Source organism: Apteryx mantelli, chromosome 2, assembly GCF_036417845.1.
Source record: "Apteryx mantelli isolate bAptMan1 chromosome 2, bAptMan1.hap1, whole genome shotgun sequence".
In the NCBI taxonomy this organism is placed as follows: domain Eukaryota; kingdom Metazoa; phylum Chordata; class Aves; order Apterygiformes; family Apterygidae; genus Apteryx; species Apteryx mantelli.
Genome location: NC_089979.1, coordinates 61,102,446 through 61,123,466, shown reverse-complemented (window position 1 = coordinate 61,123,466; position 21,021 = coordinate 61,102,446). Strand labels below are relative to the sequence as shown.

General features: G+C 34.8%; 1 protein-coding gene across 3 annotated transcripts in view; it reads left to right on the top strand.

The window, feature by feature from the left end:
• The window catches only part of TMX3 (thioredoxin related transmembrane protein 3), a 32,234-nt gene extending 11,466 nt beyond the window's left edge, over window positions 1–20,768 (top strand). For 2 of the 3 annotated variants that reach the window (XM_067290750.1, XM_067290749.1), the window contains exons 8-16: window positions 246–323; window positions 2,903–2,969; window positions 6,727–6,825; window positions 8,914–8,971; window positions 9,893–9,946; window positions 10,294–10,350; window positions 14,252–14,381; window positions 16,642–16,710; window positions 17,732–20,768. In XM_067290750.1, the coding sequence (XP_067146851.1) occupies window positions 246–323; window positions 2,903–2,969; window positions 6,727–6,825; window positions 8,914–8,971; window positions 9,893–9,946; window positions 10,294–10,350; window positions 14,252–14,381; window positions 16,642–16,710; window positions 17,732–17,998 (879 nt within the window). In that variant the 3' untranslated portion in view covers window positions 17,999–20,768. The other variant, XM_067290748.1, reaches the window with a different exon arrangement.
• The last annotated feature ends 253 nt before the right edge of the window (window positions 20,769–21,021 follow it).

Genomic DNA, 21,021 nt, shown 5'->3' with positions numbered 1-21,021 from the left:
ATATATCTTCTAAAACAGGTGAGAAAGTAATAGTTGAAAGACTGAAGAAAGCGCACGTATTGTAATAAATTCTTGTCTTTATAATTACTGAAGTGCTTTTACAGTCTTTTGTTGTAACCATATTTTCTAATTACTCTTTCAAGATAAGGTTTCCTTTGACTCATACTAAAAGTAGAGAAGTTTAAAAGTTTCCTTTGACTCGTGCTAAAAGTTGAGAAGTTTAAAAAAAGTTTGTATTTTTGCAGGAAAAATACATTGAAGTTGCTTCAGAACTAATTGTTTATACATACTTTTTTTCTGCCTCAGAAGACGTACTACCTGAGGTAAGATGTTTCAGCTCCTACTGTTTCTACTGACATGGTATAATTCTCCATATCTATATCTCTATGTATAGATAGATATCTATCTTTGAAAAGAACATTGACAAATCCCGAACTAATTACATTGAAATCTTTGATATTTGTGTCTATAATGGGTAAAGAGTACAAACTGAGTTTAGGTTATGGTATAGTCTTTTGCTGTCTAGTTTCATCAAACTTTTCATAACTGTTAGTATATAAGCCTTTAAAAGTGAAATGAGTAACTTGTTTGTAATGCGCATTTGCTATGAGTTTAAATTGTTAGTCTGTTATTACTTTGGCCAAATGTTTTGTTCGGTCAAATGAATAAAATGGTAGAAACTTAAACAGAAGATATGCAGGACTTATCCTACTAATCAGGGAAGTCAGTGGAAAGGTTAGCTCTTTGTACCTTGTGCAATTCAGCTGATCAAAGCACTAGTCTGCCCTGGGATCAGCTAACCAAGCCTACTAGCTGCAGAATCCCACACTCTCTCTTTCGGGGATTCTGTAACAAGGAAACCATTCACAGTAAATCACAAGGGTGAGCAAAGTTGCCAATGCTATTTTTAAGCCTAACCATTGTTGCCTAAGTACTGAAGTAAAGTAAAGAGGCTTTCTAATTTCTTGTTACCTCCAAGTGGGACCTGAGTCTGCTACCACATGACTTTGAAAATGCTCATTTGGGGTTAGTGGAGTGAGAGCTAGCATAATTTTTTTTGTGATGCACTTGCATTTTTTGGATGTGGCCGGACTCTTCCCAATGGTGCCCAGTGATAGAATGAGAGGCAACAGGCACAAACTGACACACAGGAAGTTCCTGTCTGTGTCTGAACATAGGAAACATTTCTTTACTGTGGAGGTAACGGAGCACTGGAACACATTGCCCAGAGAGGTTGTGGAGTCTCAGTCCTTGGAGATATTCAAAAGCCATCTGGACAGGGTCCTGGGCAATGTGCTGTAGGTGATCCTGCTTGATCAGGGGGCTTGGACTAGATGATCTCCAGAGGTCCCTTCCAACCTCAACCATTCTGTGTTTCTGTGATTTTCCTATGTCCTGACAAGTAGAACTGACCTCACTATAAATAGTGTATTATTAGATTTCCAAAAGCCTGATATCAAAAACTAGCTTGATTTGAATACTCCTATTTTTGCCTTAGCCCCAGCTGAGCAAGAAAAGTAACATTCACTTGCACATTGGAAAGTGTAAAAGCCTGGAGCTGTTTGAGATTCTGTGATCATAGTGATACAAGAAGTGAGTTGTTAGGTTTTTCCCCACAAAATATAATGTTGCTATAACTCAGATAGTGGTGGTTTGCAACATTCTGTGGAGAATAGCAGAAAGATATTATGAAAACACTGGTTGGTAGTTGTAATGAAGCTTCACATGGCAAGGTGCAGAGTGTAGGATCTGTTTTGCCATCTTAGATAATCTTGTCCCAGGTTTCAGGCATCTTTTGCAAACTATGCTCTGCATAGACTGATCTGCCCTTTAAAGACACTAGACTGCTCTTAGGGGAAATACAAGAATGAAAGCATCATCCAGAATTACCTACTTCTTCCTCATTAATATGAACTTTTACATTGTGAACCTATTGCTTTCACATTTATCGCTGAGAAGGATAATACAGAATGATTACAGAAGGCATGTCAGTTGGAAAAATACTCACAATACTGCTCTTATGTTTTCCCCAACACATCAATAAATTAGAGAATTCATCCAACAGTGTCAACAAGACTAAGCTTCCCACATGTTCTTTTATTAACCACATAGTTTATTAAAATTTTAACCAAGAGTGTCAGCAAGCAGTAAGGAGTAGATGCCAGAAGTCATAAATGACAGGGTTGTGCTTTTTTCAGTGGCTTACTGAAACCATGAGATGGCTAAGTTTCTTTTAAGTTGCAAAGCAAAGGTTTCTACATCTTATATATATATTTTTTATATGAGTATGTTGATAACAAATCCTAAATATTGTGTTTAGGATGATAATACAGGCGTCCATTGTTCTGTTTACCTAAATTAGGGCTGTTTGCAGCCCTGTGCTGAATGAGAGTGTCTTTATATTTTCATCAGCCTGAACCACAGGAAATAGCCCAGATTTTCAGTGGGATGCATTATCAATATTACTCTCGTATTCTGCAATATTATTGAGTGTTCGTTTAGCAGAAATAACTGCATATGTATTACAGGTACACTGACAACAGCACAAATTGGGAGTAGAGAATAGTACAAGACTGACGAAACCTTCAAATTCTCGTCTGTCTTCTGTTTAGAGTTTATGTCAAACTTTGATAAATTCTTCATGTTACTGCAGATACAAGTAAAAATTCTGCTCGATTTATACAGTGTGTGAGACTTACCTATCAAAAGATAGATTGTGTGTTGTGTTACTTCTTAATATTGCAGAGGCTGAGAAATCTATTTTTATAAAAGGAGACCAAAAATGTTTAAATGTACTTCAAGATATTTCCCTGTGGACTAGCTATGCACACTTTAAGATTTCTTTCTTTGTCTAAAATTTCCTAATCATCCATGGTTTAATTGAAAAACACCTCTCTTTCAGTATGTGACATTGCCTGAATTGCCTGCTGTTGTGGTCTTCAAGGATGGAACTTACTTTGTATATGATGGTATGTAAAAGTATACATTACCTTCGGACAAGATACTGAAAGCATATAAGATAAACCAAAACCAGAACGTGTAGGATTCTTTGAAGGTCGAGTTGGGGGTGGTGGGAAATTCCCAAGTTTTGTGATAAGTAACAGCGTCTTAAGGAATGGAGAAAAATTGAATTAGGCTTTAGGTATTTAATGCCATTCTGCATTTTCTTATGGAACAAAAAAATGCACTTGAGAAAGAATCGTTTCTTAGCAATAATGAAATAGAATTGATGGAGCTTACTCTTTGTCATTCAGTAAAATGCAGCTTTTCATATTACTGCTTCACTGCCATTAATGTACCTATAAAAGTGCTCCTTCACCTGCTACCCAAATACAGTCCTTGATACGAAAAATGGATGAAAACTTTTGCTGAAGGGGAGTCACACATCAAAATCAGCTCTGCAGAAATCCAGTTACAATGAACAACTTTTCCCATCTAATAGATGAGTTTACAGTTCCAAATGTTAAATTAGACTTTTTCTAACAATTTTTCTACCTAAACATGACATCTCTCTCTTGAAGTTAACTGGACTTTTTCAGATGTGTCCAGTTTGAGCTATTTGTGCTTTGGCAATACAGGTTGTATTGGAAATACTTTCTTAGTACAGCAAATCTTCCTTCAAAAACCTTAAGGAAAAGGAAACTGATCGTCCTCCATTCCCAGTATTAAAATTTAGAGGGACAGAAGTAGCAGAATTGAGCATATGTGACTTTCCCACTTGTGTTACATGTATTTTGGTAATGGGAAAGGATCAGACAGCATGACATCTCCATAGGTAACTGATGGCGTATACCATGCATACATCAAACAGTTGATCTTTCAGTCCATTCTTTTTCCTTCCAAAAAGTATCCCTCAAAAAAAAAAAAAAGGTAAAAGGGACAAGGCCTATAGACACTGGAACAGTGCATGCACAATTTGAAGCTGGATAAACTATTTTGAGTGGCTGTGTTTAGCTTGTAGACTATAGAATGGCCACCTGAGAGTAGTAGCATTTCTTAATATTGCTGTAAAGCAGTACACCTGCCATTTATAAAAAGTGTATCTGAGTGGAATATAGTACTTATGTGCTGTATACTGTATTATATGCATACACACACATACTTATATCTATAAGTATACATACCATGGGTTGGTTTATAGGTACAGCACTTACTTACAAATACATCTAGTCTTGATTTAGTCTGCTTACAAATTCATCTAGTCTTTGACATACATGTTTTAAATAAAGGTTTTTATTTCTGATTTGAAACTTGAATTTGAAAATGTATCACTCAGAAAACTATTCTGCTTTTTTCATTTCTGAGGATCAGCAGCACTACAGCAAAATACTCTAGATGGGCCATCAAGGTGTGGTTCAACAGAATGGCTACCCTTTTCTTCCTCTTCAGTCTGCTGTTTTCCCAGTCTCATCCTCCAAGAAGTTTTCTCAGCAGCCTCCTTGATTTGTTTTTGGTCTTTAAAAGAAAAAAAAAAAAGGGGGGGGCGGGGGGAGTGAATGGAGAGGGAGGGCATGTCAAAGAAACAATTTGAAATTGCTTCATGCTGGGTGACCCACTTGAAAATTCTGGCTTCTAATTAGTTTGTAAAAGTTTCTCTTTTATAACATAGTAACAACATTATGGTAAATAAACAAGTTATGCAAGCAGAGTATGAAAGACTGAATGAGGTATGTTTAACTGCCATCATTGGGTAGAAATTAAACATTAAATTGAGTTTTTCTCTAAAAAAAAATTATCTTACAATTCACGCTATAAAATCTAGAGGACTGAGTACTCTAAACATTTGCAAATAATTGATCCAGCATTCTCTGTTTGAAGGAAGAAAAGTTTCCCAAAGTACAGGCAGGTAGAGTAGGTTATATTCTGTACATGTAACTTAGTCTTATAAAATTCTAAACCCAAGACTTAGTTTGGACTTTCATGGATTTACCCAGCAGAGTGTTCCAGTTATTGTTTGTGTAGTCTTCTTTCGGATAAACTTTCGAAACATTTGAATGTTCCTAGTGGAAGAGACTAATCAGGCCTTCCCTTTTCAAAGGGATTTTAGTTTTCCACCACTCAGACCTTCATTTGCACCTCTTCTTTTCTCAGAACTAACTTCATTTTACTTCATTTTACTTTTTTTTTTTTTGGCTGCTTATCAATATCTTTTACCGTTTTTATGAGTTATTTCAGGCTTGTTTTCAGCCATGGAAGAATGTAGTGCTTTTGGCAGCTGTTGAAAAATTTCTCTGATAAAACAAAAAATGTTCACTTTTCATTTTTCTTCATGAAAACAAGTTTTTTGTAAGAGACCATGATCGTCTTTTGATGCTTACTTCAGGGAAAACTAAAATGAATCCTCTTCAGAATCTCCATTTACTTTTTATTATTATTATTATTATATTTTTTGTGCCCTCCTGTCTTGAACAGTATCTTTATTTCATTTGATGGCTTGAATTTAATAATTATGCTTGTGTTTTCTTTGAAGCGTGTTTGAAAGCCTTCCTGAAAAGAAGGGTTCTGATGTGAGAAATTTTTCACGTCTTCTTTCCCTTTGTCCCCCTCCCAATATCAATGCAAAGAACTTACTTAGCTACCCTACCACGGCCTGTGCATGCTCTTTATATACTCTGGTCTTCAACTGGATTGTTTTTTGCTCCAGTCAGTGTTCTGTTCTGGGCTCCTATCCTGTCTTGCCAGTTGCTTTGAGTTTTCTCACTTTAAGTGAGAAAATTTACTTACCTCATGTAAAGTAAAATTAAGTTAAATATTCCACCTGATATTTAAAAAAGAACATAAAACACCCTTTCACCCCTTCCCTTTTTTAAATGAAATCTTTCTAGTCTTTCAAAAACTCACTAGAAGTAAAAGGTTTAGCCAAATATATTTCAAAACTGTCTTTATCTGGTGTTTTGCCACAGTAAGGGAATGGAATGCAGACCTAAGTTTAACTTTGAGTTTGTTTGCTACAGTCTTATTACAATTAACTGTAACAATGTTCTGAACCTAAAGTTATTGATAATTCACTCTGTGCAACAGTTGGGCCTAAAACAAGTTTATTTAAGATATCTATCTATAGAAACACACACATGTGTGTGTATAAGTTATATATACATGTTTTTCCTGTTTACTTGTGATTAAGATCTAATGGTATGGGTTAGAATTAGGTTCTTTTCAGCTTGTAACAACTAGCAGTTGAAATCATTGCCTTCAGTATAACTGATTCGGAATGATATATGCAAGTACTTGTTCATTTGTATTCACACTGATGTTGATGCATCTACTTTTCTTGATTTCCTTTTGTTCCATTTAAGAGCTTTCAGAAGTATTGCTTTCTGTATTTTTGCATCTCTTCACTTCTTAAACTTGAACTCACTTTAAACATAGGGATTAAAACTGTTCCATTCTGCACTGGGTCACGGTCGTCTCTTAGAACAGTATTATGTTTACCCTTGATTTGTGTGGAAAAAAAAAATCAAACCAGCTTTTCCTATCCAACTGCTATAATATTCTTGCTTTTAATTTAACAATTGAAAATACTGTCAAAAAATTCTAAAGCTGAAGAGAAATGTGTTCATGCGATCATGTCTAAAAACAACAAAAGGTAAAAAAGTTGAAAAACTAGCGTTTTTATCTAAAGTACTGGAAGTATTTACAAAAAAGAAGGGGGGTGTTCTGTTTGCTTGCTTGTCTTTAAATACAAGATGTATGTTTAATCTTCAGCATTCTTTATTTTTTTTTTAGAGTATGAAGATGGTGATCTGTCATCCTGGATAAACAGAGAAAGATTTCAAGGTTATCTTAATGTGGATGGCTTTACATTGTATGAACTTGGAGATACAGGTGAGCAGCTGCTACCATTGAACTCTTCCACATCTTTTAAACACTAACCAAAATTAAAGATCATTAAAAACATGTTTTTAAACCTCAAAGTTAATTAATCTGGTCGGGTTGATAGTGTCTACTGTTGTTTGAAGTTGGTGGAACCTTTTTTATTGATTTCTGGTGTCATCCAAAGCCTACAGTAGTCCTTTCTTTGCAACATACAACTTTGTCTAGTCCTGTAAGAGTCAAAAACTGAGTGAAACTTTTAACACTTAATTTTGCTACCTTAAATTAAGTCCTTGAAGGACTTAAGGAATTTTATGACTGGTTTTAGGGGTTTAAATATGGGACTTAGATGTGTCTAATAGTTTCAGATATATTTAGAATGGGTGTGGTGAGGAAAGGAGAAGAACATGTGACAAAGTGAACCCCTTGCTTTAGCTTTTCTCTAATAAAATTTTGCAAGTCAGATGAAAACTTCACAGCCAAGTGATTTCTGGCAAATGACTTATTCTGCTTCTGAGGTGTATGTTCACCAAAGTAGCGGAAGCTCATGACTTAAAAAATGCTGAAGTGTTGGGTTTTCCAGAGCAAAGCACCTTATAATCTACCTTCCTTTTAAAAAGAAAGGGGCCTGAGTGTTTTAGTCAATGCAACATTGACTTCTTTCAGGTATTAAGGATTATGAAATGTCTAGAGTCTTACATCTCTGTGAAAGTAATATTTTTATACATATATTTTAAAAGGATATTTACAGAAGTGCTGTTACAAATTGTTTAAATGTAGCTGATCTCTTGCTGTTCCATTTTTGTCTCAGTTCCTTGAATTACAAAAAAAAATCAGAAATGATGACTTTAGTAATACAATGGAGATGCTACCATTTCTTTTCAATATCCTTATTTGTAATTACAAAGTACCTGGAATTCATCAGCTTTTTCCTTCTCAGTCTAAAAAGTAGTTGTAAAAAGTGGTGTTGTCTCCTGGTGTATTTACTATGTAGTGTTTTAGGGCCTGGAAAGAAACAGAAAAAGAGAGGCTCGAAGTATGGAAGAAGACAAAAGCTGTTGCTATCTCATGCTTAAAGAAGGTCTAGGAGTGAATCAGTGTTCTTGTCCTCAAAACTTTTAAGTTTTACTTGAGCAAGGCAATATTAATGCAGTCAACGTTATATAATTTGTGAGCTTCTCTTTTTCGAGTGGAATGCTCCCTCTGGCAAGGTGATAGGTAGGCTTTGAGCAATGGATTGGCTTGGTGGGAAGGGGGTCAAGTGAATCATGGAATCTAGGGAGACTTATCAAAACGCTCCTCTGCACTGCAGAGGCATTACTTAATGCAGCTTCCCGCTACATAGTGGAAAGGTCTGCTTATCTAACCAAAGCTGCCTGACTTGGAGAGCATTTGGTCAGCATTCGTAACATATTTTGATCTGGTTCACCTTAGAAAGCACTTGTTTTTTTCATGACCTAAACTTCAAGAATTGAATCCTGAAAAGATCAGTATATTCCGATGTTTGGTCTTTACATACTTTGGGATTATTTGATAAATCTGTGTGCAGTGTCTTGTAAAAGCTAAGCTCCTCTGACAAAGGGCTGAACTAAGAAGCTGTCTTTCTGATTTAATGAATTCTTGTCTCTGCCACTAAATTCTTACCTTTTCTTCCTGTAAGGATACTACTCCAAATTTTTAAGAATATTGAATGAAAATAGGGGGTGTTGAATCAACACAATTATATTTTGATCACTTTGAACCAGTTTGTAATTGCCATTATATAATAGTTTTTCATAGCATCATATTTATGTATATGCAAATATACAGTTTGAATAGAGAACTACGTATTTGTCCATACTTTTCCCCTTTTACTTCTTCCTTCTATGCTTCTCATAGAATGCTAAAGGTGTTGCATTAAGCCACATTTTAATTTATTTTCAGTAGTTTAAGAAAATTGGAACTTGGTCACCTAAAAGAGGTTACTTGCCATCCAGGTTGGTTAATACTTGAAACTAATTCCTGTTTGCTCTTCCAGGTAGGAAGTATTTTCCATAAGAGAATGTGTGTGTATTTTTTTCTTTTTTAAATGGTTTTAAAGTATTTTATTCCTTATTTTAGGAAAACTTGTGGCTATTGCAGTCATTGATGATAAAAACTCTTCAGTGGAACATACCAGGTACAGGAATGAGTATTGGTGACGCTATGAGAGAAGTATATTGGTTTGGCAGAAAACTTTATTGGCTTATAGAATTTTGGACATTTCCTGAAACTTTGTAACTATTCAGAAATGACAGGTTAAATAAAAGGCTTTAACTTGTGAGAGGGCTCCAAATTATGACTTCAACCTACTGACTTTACTCAGTGTATGGCTGTATTGAAGTCCACATGAGTTTTCAGTGAGAGTTTGTTTGATTGGAATTTCTGTATCACTTTTCTCACTCTTGTCACTTGTAAGATCACAGGAGGAAATAAGCATCTTTGATCCTTGTGACAGTCATTGAATAGCTTTTTTAAAGCTATTGTGTTACCTTTTTAATACAGAAAAGAGTACTTGAGTTCAGACAACTGAGATAAACTTAACAGGCTTAAACAAAAGATTGTTCTTCAGCTCAGTTGTGTTAAAATTAATTTGGTGATACTTAGCTGTTAGTTGTCTGTGGAACTTGTATTCGGAGAGGTTATTTTCAGCTGGGTCAGAATTTGCTAAAGAGATTGGGAGGAACAACACTCTTTCAGCTCCCTTTCTGGTTGCATACATCAGTCAGCTAAGAACATATTGTTCAAGTTCCATCTATATTATTTTTCCAGTTCTGTTTTTTATTCAAGAGCACAATGCTGTATCTTCAGAAAGAAATAGATAGATCAACGCAGCCTGTCTGCCTTTCTCTTTCTCTCATATTGAAACTACATAGTTAGATAACCTTTCAGTGCCAGGAAATCAAGCAAGGTGAACAAGGTGTTTTGTGTTAGTGGAATTGGGAAATTGCTGATGAGGTGCTAATTGATGCTTATGAGAGAAATCTAAATGTCTTTTGTTTGGATTTTGGTGGATTATACCCTGCATATCCGTGTGACCTTTTTTCTTCTTCCCCTCCAGACTAAAATCTATTATTCAGGAAGTTGCTAGAGATTATCGGGACCATTTTCACAGGTATTTGTATGTGGTACTACAGCATCTTAAACTGAACTTCAGCAACCTTTCTAAGACAGCAGTCACTTTTGACATAAAAATAATGTTACGGTGTTTGCCTTGTTAGTATTATTAACATTAGCATATTAATATTTCATTCATTCATAAGACAATTTCATCAGTTGTGTTTTGGAAGGCTTCCTGTTCTGTAGTCTAGTCAGTTTTTCAAAATATATTGTGTATTCAGCATATGCTGTCATCTTCACTTGTAAGAAAAATTATTTAAGAAAGAACTTTCGATACTGAAACCCATTATTCTGTTTTTTTGTTTTGTTTCATGATTATGCTTTTCACTGCATCTCTGCCAGGGATTTCCAATTTGGCCACATGGATGGAAATGATTACATTAATAGCTTACTAATGGAGTAAGTAAATTCTTATTTGAGTATTTCTTTTCCTGTACTTGTCTCTGATTATATTTAATTAAAAACAACCTTCTGAAGAATTCCTGCTTTTCATGGAATTAAAAAAAGAAAAAAAGATTGCTGTTCTTGAAAGTCAGTGTGTAATGTAGCGTTTATTAAACTAAAACTGCATAATTTAATGTTAGAAGTTTGGCTTACTGTTAGTGCTGACTGACAAGGCTAGTCTTTTAAGTTTTCTTTGTTAATGTAACTTATTTTTTTTCTCGGTTATGTTTACACAAGGCATGGAAAAAATTAGAAATTGCTTCAGTTCGTAACAAAATATAAATAATGTTTATGTATCATCTGTGTTTTTATTTATTTCTGGAGAGACATGTTTTATTCTTATTGACAGATATTTAAGACTGATGCTCCTTGCAAGTGGCTGTTACTTCATTAGCTATGTTTTTTCAGGAAAGCAGCTGAACAGCAAAGTACAGTGATTACCTAAGATTTTATAAGAGGTCTTTCTAAGAATAGAGATAGTTATCAATTAGTATTTTAAAAAGTGTTTTTTGGAGAGGACGGGATAAATTAATTAACAAATGCCTTAAATTCCTGATTTCACCACGAATTTGAATGTTAAAATACCCAGAAGTATGCTTCTGCGTAGAAGTATGAAATGCATAGAAGATGTTGTCTGTACTTGATGCAAAAAATGTAGTACATTTTTGAAAATTTTGAAATATGTAAGTTGTTTAACAAGATGCCTCACATCTGCCCTTACTGTGATCCTTGTTTAAAAAATACATAATTAGAGGTTTAGGTTGCTTGGCATTTACAGTTGACTAGTTCTCTTCTGGCTTTTTGTGTCATGGAAGGGAGAAAGGGGAATAAGTATGCCAGCTCTGTAAGGGGAAAGTTGATCAAACCCCTCTGCTGGGAATCCTGAGACTCTGCACTAGTATGCAGTATCTGTGTTAGTATCTGTTCCCTTATATTTGGCCTTGCAGCTGTCACACTTGCTAAATCTAAGACCACGGGAAGACTACAAGGTCAACCTAACAAATTCAGGTGGATTTGCAAATACTACACTGTAAAACTGTGCGAGTGTGTTTGTGCTGCTAGAAGTTCTGGGAACTTCATGGAGGTGCTGGAGACACTAGGTCTGTATTTCTGTGCAATGTCTGTAGATTAGTAGCTGAATACAAGTAATTTGAAAATGACTATTGCAATTGAAGTTAGACAGTGTGATTGAGCTAATGATTTTATAGCTGCCAAAAGTGGGACCCTCCTCCCTTCATTATCGCCTGTTTTGTGCAGGCTCTTATAGTTGTCTGACTGTATGCGGAGCTGTTTGAGCCTATTTATCTGGCAGAAATGTTGCCTTTTTTGGCTAGGAGAGTAGGGGAGTTACTTTGCTGATCTAGCAGAAAGCTAAATGTCTTCCTGTGTATTCTACTGAGTACAAGAACTGATGTGCGAAGAAGGGGGACAGGAAGATGAGTTCCCTAGAAGGGAGGAAGAGAAAGGGAAGAAGACAAAACTGGCATTTACAGCAGTAGTGATCTGGTAGCAATTACTACATCTGTTCAGCTTGTTTGTTTAACTTCACTCTCCAAAATGCCCGATTTTATAATTTGTAATATATTGCAATTTCTGTTAAGCTATTCACAGGCTTCAGGTTTATTTGCATTTCCAGGATAAGTGGAAATCGGCAAAATATGTCAGTAATATAGGTAGGAGTTCTTTTGGTTACCTGAATAATTTGAGTAAAACTGTATTGTCAGTGCTTCGGCTTTCCACTAGATGGCAGCAACTAGAAACGAGCAAAACAGCCTCTTGAAAAGTAAGAAATCTGTTGCAGAGTGTGTGTGTGTGTATATGTTTTAAGTATAGTAAATACACATGAGAACGGATTCTACTTCTTACAGGATAAAATGGTATATAATTCATGGGGATGGTTGTATTAGTTCTTGGTAGAAGTACACTTATGGACTTGCCTGTAACTAATAGAAGTTATCATTTAACTGTCTCTTCAGCAGTGGAGGAACATGCCTTTGTTGGTTTAAAAATGGTATTACCTAAAGCTATGTGTAAAAGAAGCAAGCAGCATATTCTGTATATTACTGAAAGCAAAGTTATATTTTTGTGGAAGCTAGGGTATTTAGCATCATTGGAATTTGAACTGTAGGTCTCTCTGGACTGTTACCTCCTCAGCTCTTGGAGGAAACAAATTAAGAAAGTATTTTTGTGAATCTTTGTATGGCATATAAAATTTTTAAGTGGAGTTCATCTTTTGGTAGCTCTACAGAAAGTTGAGAAGACTCCAAGAAGCTCAGTTACCATACTGCTAAATGCAATCGGAATACTTTTTGGCGTGTGTGGGGGGTGAGGGGTGGGGGGGTAGAGGTTAAACTGCCTAGCATTAATTTCCTTTTCATACGCTTGATAGAGAGCAAGTGATAAAACTTGTTCTGTTTTGGCCAGGATGAGATATTTTGGCCAATGTTGATAAATTGTTAGCAGGCACTTGCACAAACACCTGACTTGGTTTGACTTCTGCCTGTATGTCTTGTTTGTTCCTAATAAGTAGAGAATATAAATGTCTAGAGAAAAGTTGTATTAAGTTTTGTTTTTTTTTTGATCTTGAAAGCTTTCACTGCTGACAAAGTTTTAAGAAAAAATCCATTTGAAAGGAATAAATTATTTTGTTATTTCTGTAGTTGGTCTTACCTTTTTTGAGATGCACCATGCTTTCAACTTGAGACTTAAGAACTTGGTCTGCACAGTAGATCTACACAAAGGTTTTCTAAACTCCTAAGAAGCTGAATACTTTAAGAAATATTAAAAATTTGTATTTACAGGTTTGGAATTGAAATTTTAAAAGCCTGAAATATATAAGAAAATTTTGAATCATTTCTATGGCTTTAAGAAAAATGGGAATCTTGAATAATTACTTACTAAAAATATTTTAATTAAATAAGTGATTATGGGCTCTGATTGCCACAGTTAAGGTTGAAGTAATCAATATTAGATATGTAAAGCATGCATGAATGTGTCACTACTAGACAAGAGTGGAAATTAGAAAAATGAAGTTTGCAATGCTTTTACTGTGAAGGAAAGACACTTAATGTCTAAATACATTATTGATAGTGCTGTAGAAAACTGGCAAAGGGTGCAGAAGACTTTTTAAAATGTATTTTAGATCTTGTTTGTTGACCAATGTATTTGTGCAGTATTAAATTTTTCTGAACTGGCTCTAAATTTGAAGTTGGTTCAACTTGCAGCCATAGATTGGGCTAGTTTATCTCAAGAGTCATATCCAACCTAAATTTTCTTGTTTCTGTGACCCTAAACAATGCTTATGTATGTGAAGTTCAGCTAACAAATAGTAGTTTAAAAATGACCTGTAGCTTATCTGCTACGTCTAAAAGGAATTTAATAAAACTTTGGTATATCTTTTCTTTTGGCTTGATAGGTAGAGGTTAATTGATAGAGTTGATCAATTGGACCATGGCTGTATGGGATTGAATTTTGGGATCACAGTTTTGCCTTTGTGCACTAACGCACTTCATGTCTATACTAATAGTACATTTCAAATAGACAGCTACTATCTGAGATGTTTTACTAATTGTCAAATCACAAGGTACCTGATTTGCGCTCAGTATAGGTATGTAAAATGCAATAAGCTTTAGTGACTTCACTGACACAGATGTGAAGGAAAAAATGTTGATGAGAAACATGCTTGCACCATTAAGGTGATTCTCTCTCCGCTTCGCTTCTGCCACAACGGCCTTTTTAGGAACACTTATGAAGAGAAGGTTACTGGATACACTTTTAAACAATGTAGGAGACATTTGAATTGCAATGTTTTTTGCAGTATTTCTCTAAATATCTAACACTTGTTTTATGTTTTCAGTGACTTGACAATCCCCACTATTGTGGTATTGAATACCTCCAATCAGCAGTATTTTTTACCAGATAGGCACATTGAGAACACAGAAGACATGGTTAAATTTATTAACAATATCTTGGATGGTACAGCTGAAGTAAGTCTTCAATGTGACTTGGAATATGTTGGTTGTTGTTTATTTCCTTGGATATTAAAGTAGTGAAAAAATAATTTGGTTACCCTGAATTTCTGTCCAGTGTGCATTATCTTTCTGTCTCTCTAGGATGTGTTGTTGGTGAATGTTGTGATTCTTGAGGTGCGCCTTTGCTCACAGCTCTGATTTCAGAACCTCTGACAGAAAGTAGCTCTGTTTTTCTACATGTAGCTTAATGTTAGCTGGTAAATGGAGAGGTTTTTCTATCCTTTTCCTGGTTTGCTTTAAATGCAATTGTTTAAAATTGCAATTTAATCTCTTACTTAGAGTAACTCCACTCTTTCTTTTAACTCTCCTCTTTCTTTTGGTGGTGAATTAATAAATCCAGTGGCTTGATGAATGGTAAGTTCAGATTCAAAAACCAATGGCATATTTACATTGCATGTTTCAGACAGAAATGAGGTTACCTCTCTTTCTGCTCTAAACCTGAAAACGAGCTGTCTTTTGTTACAACGCAACAAACCTAATAAATCCACCTGGAACTGATGGCTTGGACACCTTTTTTAACCTTGTCAAAACAAACACATGTTCATTTATGCCCTCAGTGTACTGTAAGATGGGCAGAGAGCTGTATTGTGTGGATGAGGAACGACGCCATGGATTTCCTTTGTGCTTAGGGGGTGAGAGGGCTTTGCAGCTAAGGGAGGCAACAAATCACTCCGGCAGCCTTCTGGGAGAAGCCTGTGTGGAATGTTTGGATTGAGCCCCAAATTACTTTATACTGAATGTTTACAGTGTTAGCTGAATCACAGGTTACATTCCAGCAGCGATTTTAGGTGGTCTGATGGCAATAAGTAAGACTCTGGATCATTTCAGTCATATGGGATACTTTATTTAATCTGACAAATTTATGTAGCATAACATAATATAGATTTATCTGCTTATTGTTCATGACTTTACTGGCCATGCTTCCAGTTGAAAGATAAGAGGTGTTTCTGTAACTTGGTGATTCTTTGTTCTTCAATTCTCTCTTCTTTGATGGTCATTTCTTTTATTGTATTTTAAAATTCTGAATTGTTATTAATATCTACTCATCTGTATTTAAATATCCTCACTGAATCACCAAGTAAAATTGATTTCTGTCTGCTTTTTAACTTTAAGAAATTCTGTTTTTGTGATGCTTTGCATTTTGTTATAGTATCACTCATCCCTTTGTACTTTTTGATTGCAGTATTTCAGCTAGAATGATTAAAGGTCTGTCTGGATGCACACCTCTCTCTATCTTAGCCCTCTCACATAAATACAAAATATAGTATGTGAAGTCATTTAAGCTAAATGAAGCCTATATATATAAAATGATGTTACTTTGGCTACATTCAGGCCCAAGAAATCGTGTAGCTGTTAAGGAATGGCAGTCTTTTAAATATCCAGGTAAAGAAGGAAGGGAATATAGACTTTCTGAATCATAATGAAATTTCTGTGGAGTTTAACTTTTTTTTTTTCCTCCCCCATTCTTCCTTGATACATTTTGGATTATTCATCTTGACTTTCTTGTTTTCTTTGTGATTCAAGGTAGCTTTCTTCAAGTCTGTCTCATCTTTATGAACTTTTTTGGCAATTTGGGGGATTTTGGTCAGGGTCAAGCTTTCATAAGTTGACTTCCTCCAAAGTGTAGCTTTTCAGTCCATTTGTTCCTCTGGCAACTCAGACCAGTGAAGACTGGGCCTATTCAACAGAAAAATTGCCTTTGGATTCCCATAATATTTCGAAGGTTTTTCTAAATTAGGTGGTAGCATAGGTATAGATTGTAGTTGTTCAACACAAGCTTTGTTTATTATACCTATGTATCCTCTTGTTATTCAGTTCTTAAATTTTCCTAACAGCTGCAGTCATAGTTTTTAAATAGATATCCATCAGCTAAAGGAAAATTCAGGAGACCTCTTCACAATTTTAGAATTTTTGCAGCCGGACATGTGGTACTCTGTTAGTGTTTCTCTATGGTAAGAGATCGTAAAGAGTGCCAGTTCACTGTTAAAGTTGGCATTGATTGTTTTAAACAGTTGTGAGAGGTTTTTTCAGTCTGCTATTGAAATGCTTGTCCATTCTTGAGAAGTTGGAGTGTCTGGGCATCATGAGATGCAAGAATAATTACTTTTCATTTCCTTCTAAAGGGACTTAAGATTGCAAGGTCTGAAGAATGAACTTTTGGCATCATAACTGAAAAGTGTCAACAGTTTTGACATAGTTCCATTTGAAATTTCAGGCACAGGGTGGTGATGGAGTTCTGCAACGAATCAAGAGAATAATCTATGATGCCAAGTCCACTGTTGTTGTAAGTTTTCTTTTCCTTTTTTTTTTCTTTTTTTAAATAAGATAGTAGCCTTGCCAGTCAAATTGCAAACCTTTTCAGAGGATTTAGAAGCACTTTTATACAAGGTTTTGACTTCTGTTTTCTGTTTTTATACATACGCATGTATGTATACATAAATATAGTAGGTTTAAGCCTAGTAAACCTATCTTGATTAAAGCTTTAAATAATATTTTCCAGTGTGCTAACTGTTCAATATACATATAGTCAAAACCACAGTCAATCTCTTCCTCATTTTTACTCCTTTCCTGTTTTAAAACTTGGCATGTCTTTTAAGTGATAGAACAGGGAGAATTCAAGATCTTTTCCTTGACACTTTTGGTGTCTTTTAACTGAAACTGATAACACTTCTGCATTCTGAGAAATGTTATGGTTTCAGTCCAGTTGGGGCATATGCGAATTACTTAGTGCAGTTTTAAATAGATTTTTATCGTCATCCTTATAGTTTAACTATGCTTAACAGAATTTTATTTGGAAGACTTAAATAAATCCATTTCTTCACTTGTTCTAGACAAACAAAAAACTTCCGCAGTGAGTTTAAGTTGAAACTTTCATGTTTCTGTATACATGACTTCCAAACTTTTGTGGATGTGCTACATTCAGCCATCAATTTCTAAAAACCAAAAGTCCCTCCATATCTGCTATAAAAGCTATACATTACAATTTAATACAGAGCTCTATAACAGAATGGTTTTCATGCATTATGATGACTCAAACTAATAAAATTTTGATCTACACAAATAAGAACTGAAATTATTATTACTTTAATGCTGTTAGAACAATTGTTTCTCAAACTTACAGCACGTTCACCATCCCAGTGGAACACTTTAATATTAGAAGTTTTGAAACTTTTTATAAACTTAACATGGGAATGATATGATGATTCCTACTCCCTCCTTCTGAAAAAATAGTCATGAGAGATTTTATGCAGCAACTTTGTGTATTCACTAGAAGGGCTTTTGACTTCAAATTTTTCTTCCAACAGTCTGTGTTCAAGAGTTCACCGCTTCTGGGATGCTTTCTCTTTGGGTTGCCCCTGGGGGTCATCAGCATTATGTGCTATGGAATCTACACAGCTGATACAGATGGAGGGATAGATGAAAATGAGGCCACTAAAAAGGAGAATGGCAATCGGGAGCTCACAGATGAAGGCAGCGAGGAAGAACGAGAAGAGGAAAAGAAAGAAAAATATGCAGAACTTTCAGATGGAGAGCTTAAACAGAAGAGCATATTGGAAAAGAAAAAAGACTAAATTGTTTAGCAAAAGAATTCTCTAGAATTTCCACATAGACTTATTTATTGAAGGTAGTCATTTATTGATGATCTTCATGAAAGAGGACCTTTTTATCTGCATTATGGTAGTTTTGACTAGCATGTATTCAACTCTTTTCAGATACTGACAGGGAAAAAAAAAAATCAGAAGTTCTCTTAATGTCCTTAATAGATTATCAAAGAGCAGTGTAAACAGAGGGAATTTGCAGGTATGACTCTATGCTATTTTTTTAAGAATTTTTTGAACTGTACATTAGAACAGTGAAATGAAGATGATATTACTTGACTTTAGTGTATGTGATGAACTACTAATAATATAGCCTTGCTAAACACTCATTTATATAAAATTAAGGCTCAAAACCAAGAAAGATTAAGAGATCTGCGAAGTCTTTCAGAGACTGATAGCTAAAGACAGCTTAGAAGTTTTCCAAAAAGTCACTTATTTTACTGGTTGCACATTATTTTGGAAGAAATACTTTTTTTAAAAAAAAATTATATAAAGTTAAAAGTAAATTATGAATTAGAGGACTGTTTTATCACGTAATAATATATTTACTGGGAGTTAAGAATGTCTGCTTGAGAGAGGATGTGGGAGTTTTATGTTAAAATAAGTCTTTATTAGAGCTTTATGCAGCTAAAAGTTATTGGAGAGCTATGTCATATGCCTCTCTTTAGAACAGGATTTCCTGTTAAATTGTTTTGTATGAGTAATTACACACATTTTTAATGCAGATCATCTTATCTTAAAATTTTCTGAGTCCACAGTGTAATTTGATGAATGAAGACTTAAATATAAGTACCCTTTGACTGTTTTGCATAACTCTCTAATGACAAACTGTTTTGAATGGTGTAAACTTGTTTACAATGTTAAAGTCAGATTGTTACATATCTTTGAGGTTGTTGATGTTGATACTTTTGAGACTGCTACCTATTCTGAAGAAGAGAGTTAATGGAGCGTAACCTTAACATTCATAGAAAGGGGGGTATTTGTCAGTGTAATGCATTTTCACTACCTATTTAGTCATAAAAGTCATTTTTAATACAACCCTGTGACTGTGAAAAGGACTGACTTCTCTCCAGGGTTAAAATCTTCAAGGATAAGCTATAAGGCAGCCTTTAGTGTTGATGCCATGGAGAGTACCATAGGAGGGGAGAGAAGAAAAAAAGCTTATGTTGCTTCTCTTCTTTGTATCCATGGGGATTTTTTTTTTTTTTTGGTTATAATATACAGATTTTTCTGTCATCTGTATATGGCAGCTTGATCACATAAGAAATTACATGCTGTAGCACAAAATTAAAGAATGTTAAATATGACTATGGGTAAGCTTAAATAGCTTTTATGTTGGTGTAAACCTTATGATGATATAAGTCCTAACCGGGGAAAAGGTACCTTTTCTTTTTAGGAAAGATTAGAAAATTTTATTTTGTTTAAGTAGTTTGGTAAGAGCTGGCTTCATGTTGCAATGCATAGTACAATTAGTAGATGCCTCACTTCAAAGATATTTGTTATGAAATAGTGTAAACTAAGTCTGAGGAGATTAGGAAATTATTTTCAGAAAAACTCCATGTCTGAGTTAGAGTCCAACTTTTTTCCTTGGAGGAGGAGAGGAAAGAATGAGTTAACAGAATGTCAAATATCAGGTGTCTGATGTGGCTTTTCTTCTTCTTTGTTTTCTCCTTTCTTCCTTCTATGATATACCTTTTTTCATTTTTTGTCATAGTAAATTTTCTTAGTTGGTTGTAAATAGGAACTTGAGTTTTCTTGCTTTTTAAAACTTTTAAATCTGCAGAATACTTTGAGGTGTAGTTTTAGCATACCTTTGAAAAGTGAGAAGCTTAAATGTGCTTAGAAACTTCTTTTAACATTGCCTAGGTGCTCTTGAGTTATGTTGTAAGAAAAAATCACTTAATGACAAGCCTGTAAATTTCTTTGGACTTCAGCGCAATTCAGTGTGAATAGTCAACATGTAGAGCTATTAAGGAAGTAAGATGTTATTTTAGCTGTGATTTGTCTCTTTTAATGAGGTCTCAAGTACAGATCAGTTTCACATTTAATTTTGGGTCAGTCTAAACCTGCAGCTTTTGACTTTCTATAAAACTGAAGTGGTCTCTGGAACGCTGCTATTCATTCTATCATGTTTTAATAAAAAAAGACTTAAATTCTGAATTCTGCTGCACTGCAAAGAACTGTTTCAACTGCAAGCCTCCATTTTTGTGGTTATTTTTGTTTGTCTTTTGACTATAAAGTCAAAAGCGCCAAATACGTTGCTGAGAAATCATCTGAGGTATGGACCTGAAAATGATAAATGCTCTGTGAGACACAGATCACACTGGGATCTGCTACAACTGTAATCTTTAACTGATAATCTTATGAGAAAAGTATGTCTTGTCACTTCTGAATTTTAGTATCAATTAGATGCATACAATGATTGAAAATCAAGCTTGAAATGTACTGTCATTTTCACCAAATCTTTCTCCCAGCTATGTTTATCAAGGAATAGGGGAGAAGAAAATCATGCAAGTCTTATGCTGGGTCAGAAAAGTGGTAAGAACTTAAGGGATTTACTTTGATTATGCAAATAATTTAGAATGCTATCTGAGGGGGATGTGGCATTTTATTTTTTCTTGAATCTCTAAAGGTTTCTTAAAGCAACTTCACTGTAATAAATTCTTTGAGTTCATGAAATAATGCTGCTTTTTGGAGTCAAGTGTAAGCCATTTTTTTTCTATAATAAAAAAATTGAAAAGCACTTGTTTCCATTGTTCAGTTTATTCTGTGTCGAGTTTGGATATAACCTATTTTGTAGGAGGCAATATTTCCTGGCACTTTCCTTATAAACATACTTTAGACCCACAATAACTCATTACAGTTAGGTAGCTGGTAACCTCTAAAAAGAGTTCATCCCATCTGATACTCGTCTTCGATATATTGAAAATACTCTCTAGATGTTAGAGTTAATAATTAAATTATTTAGCAAGTGTCCTAACAGTATTAAAAAGAAT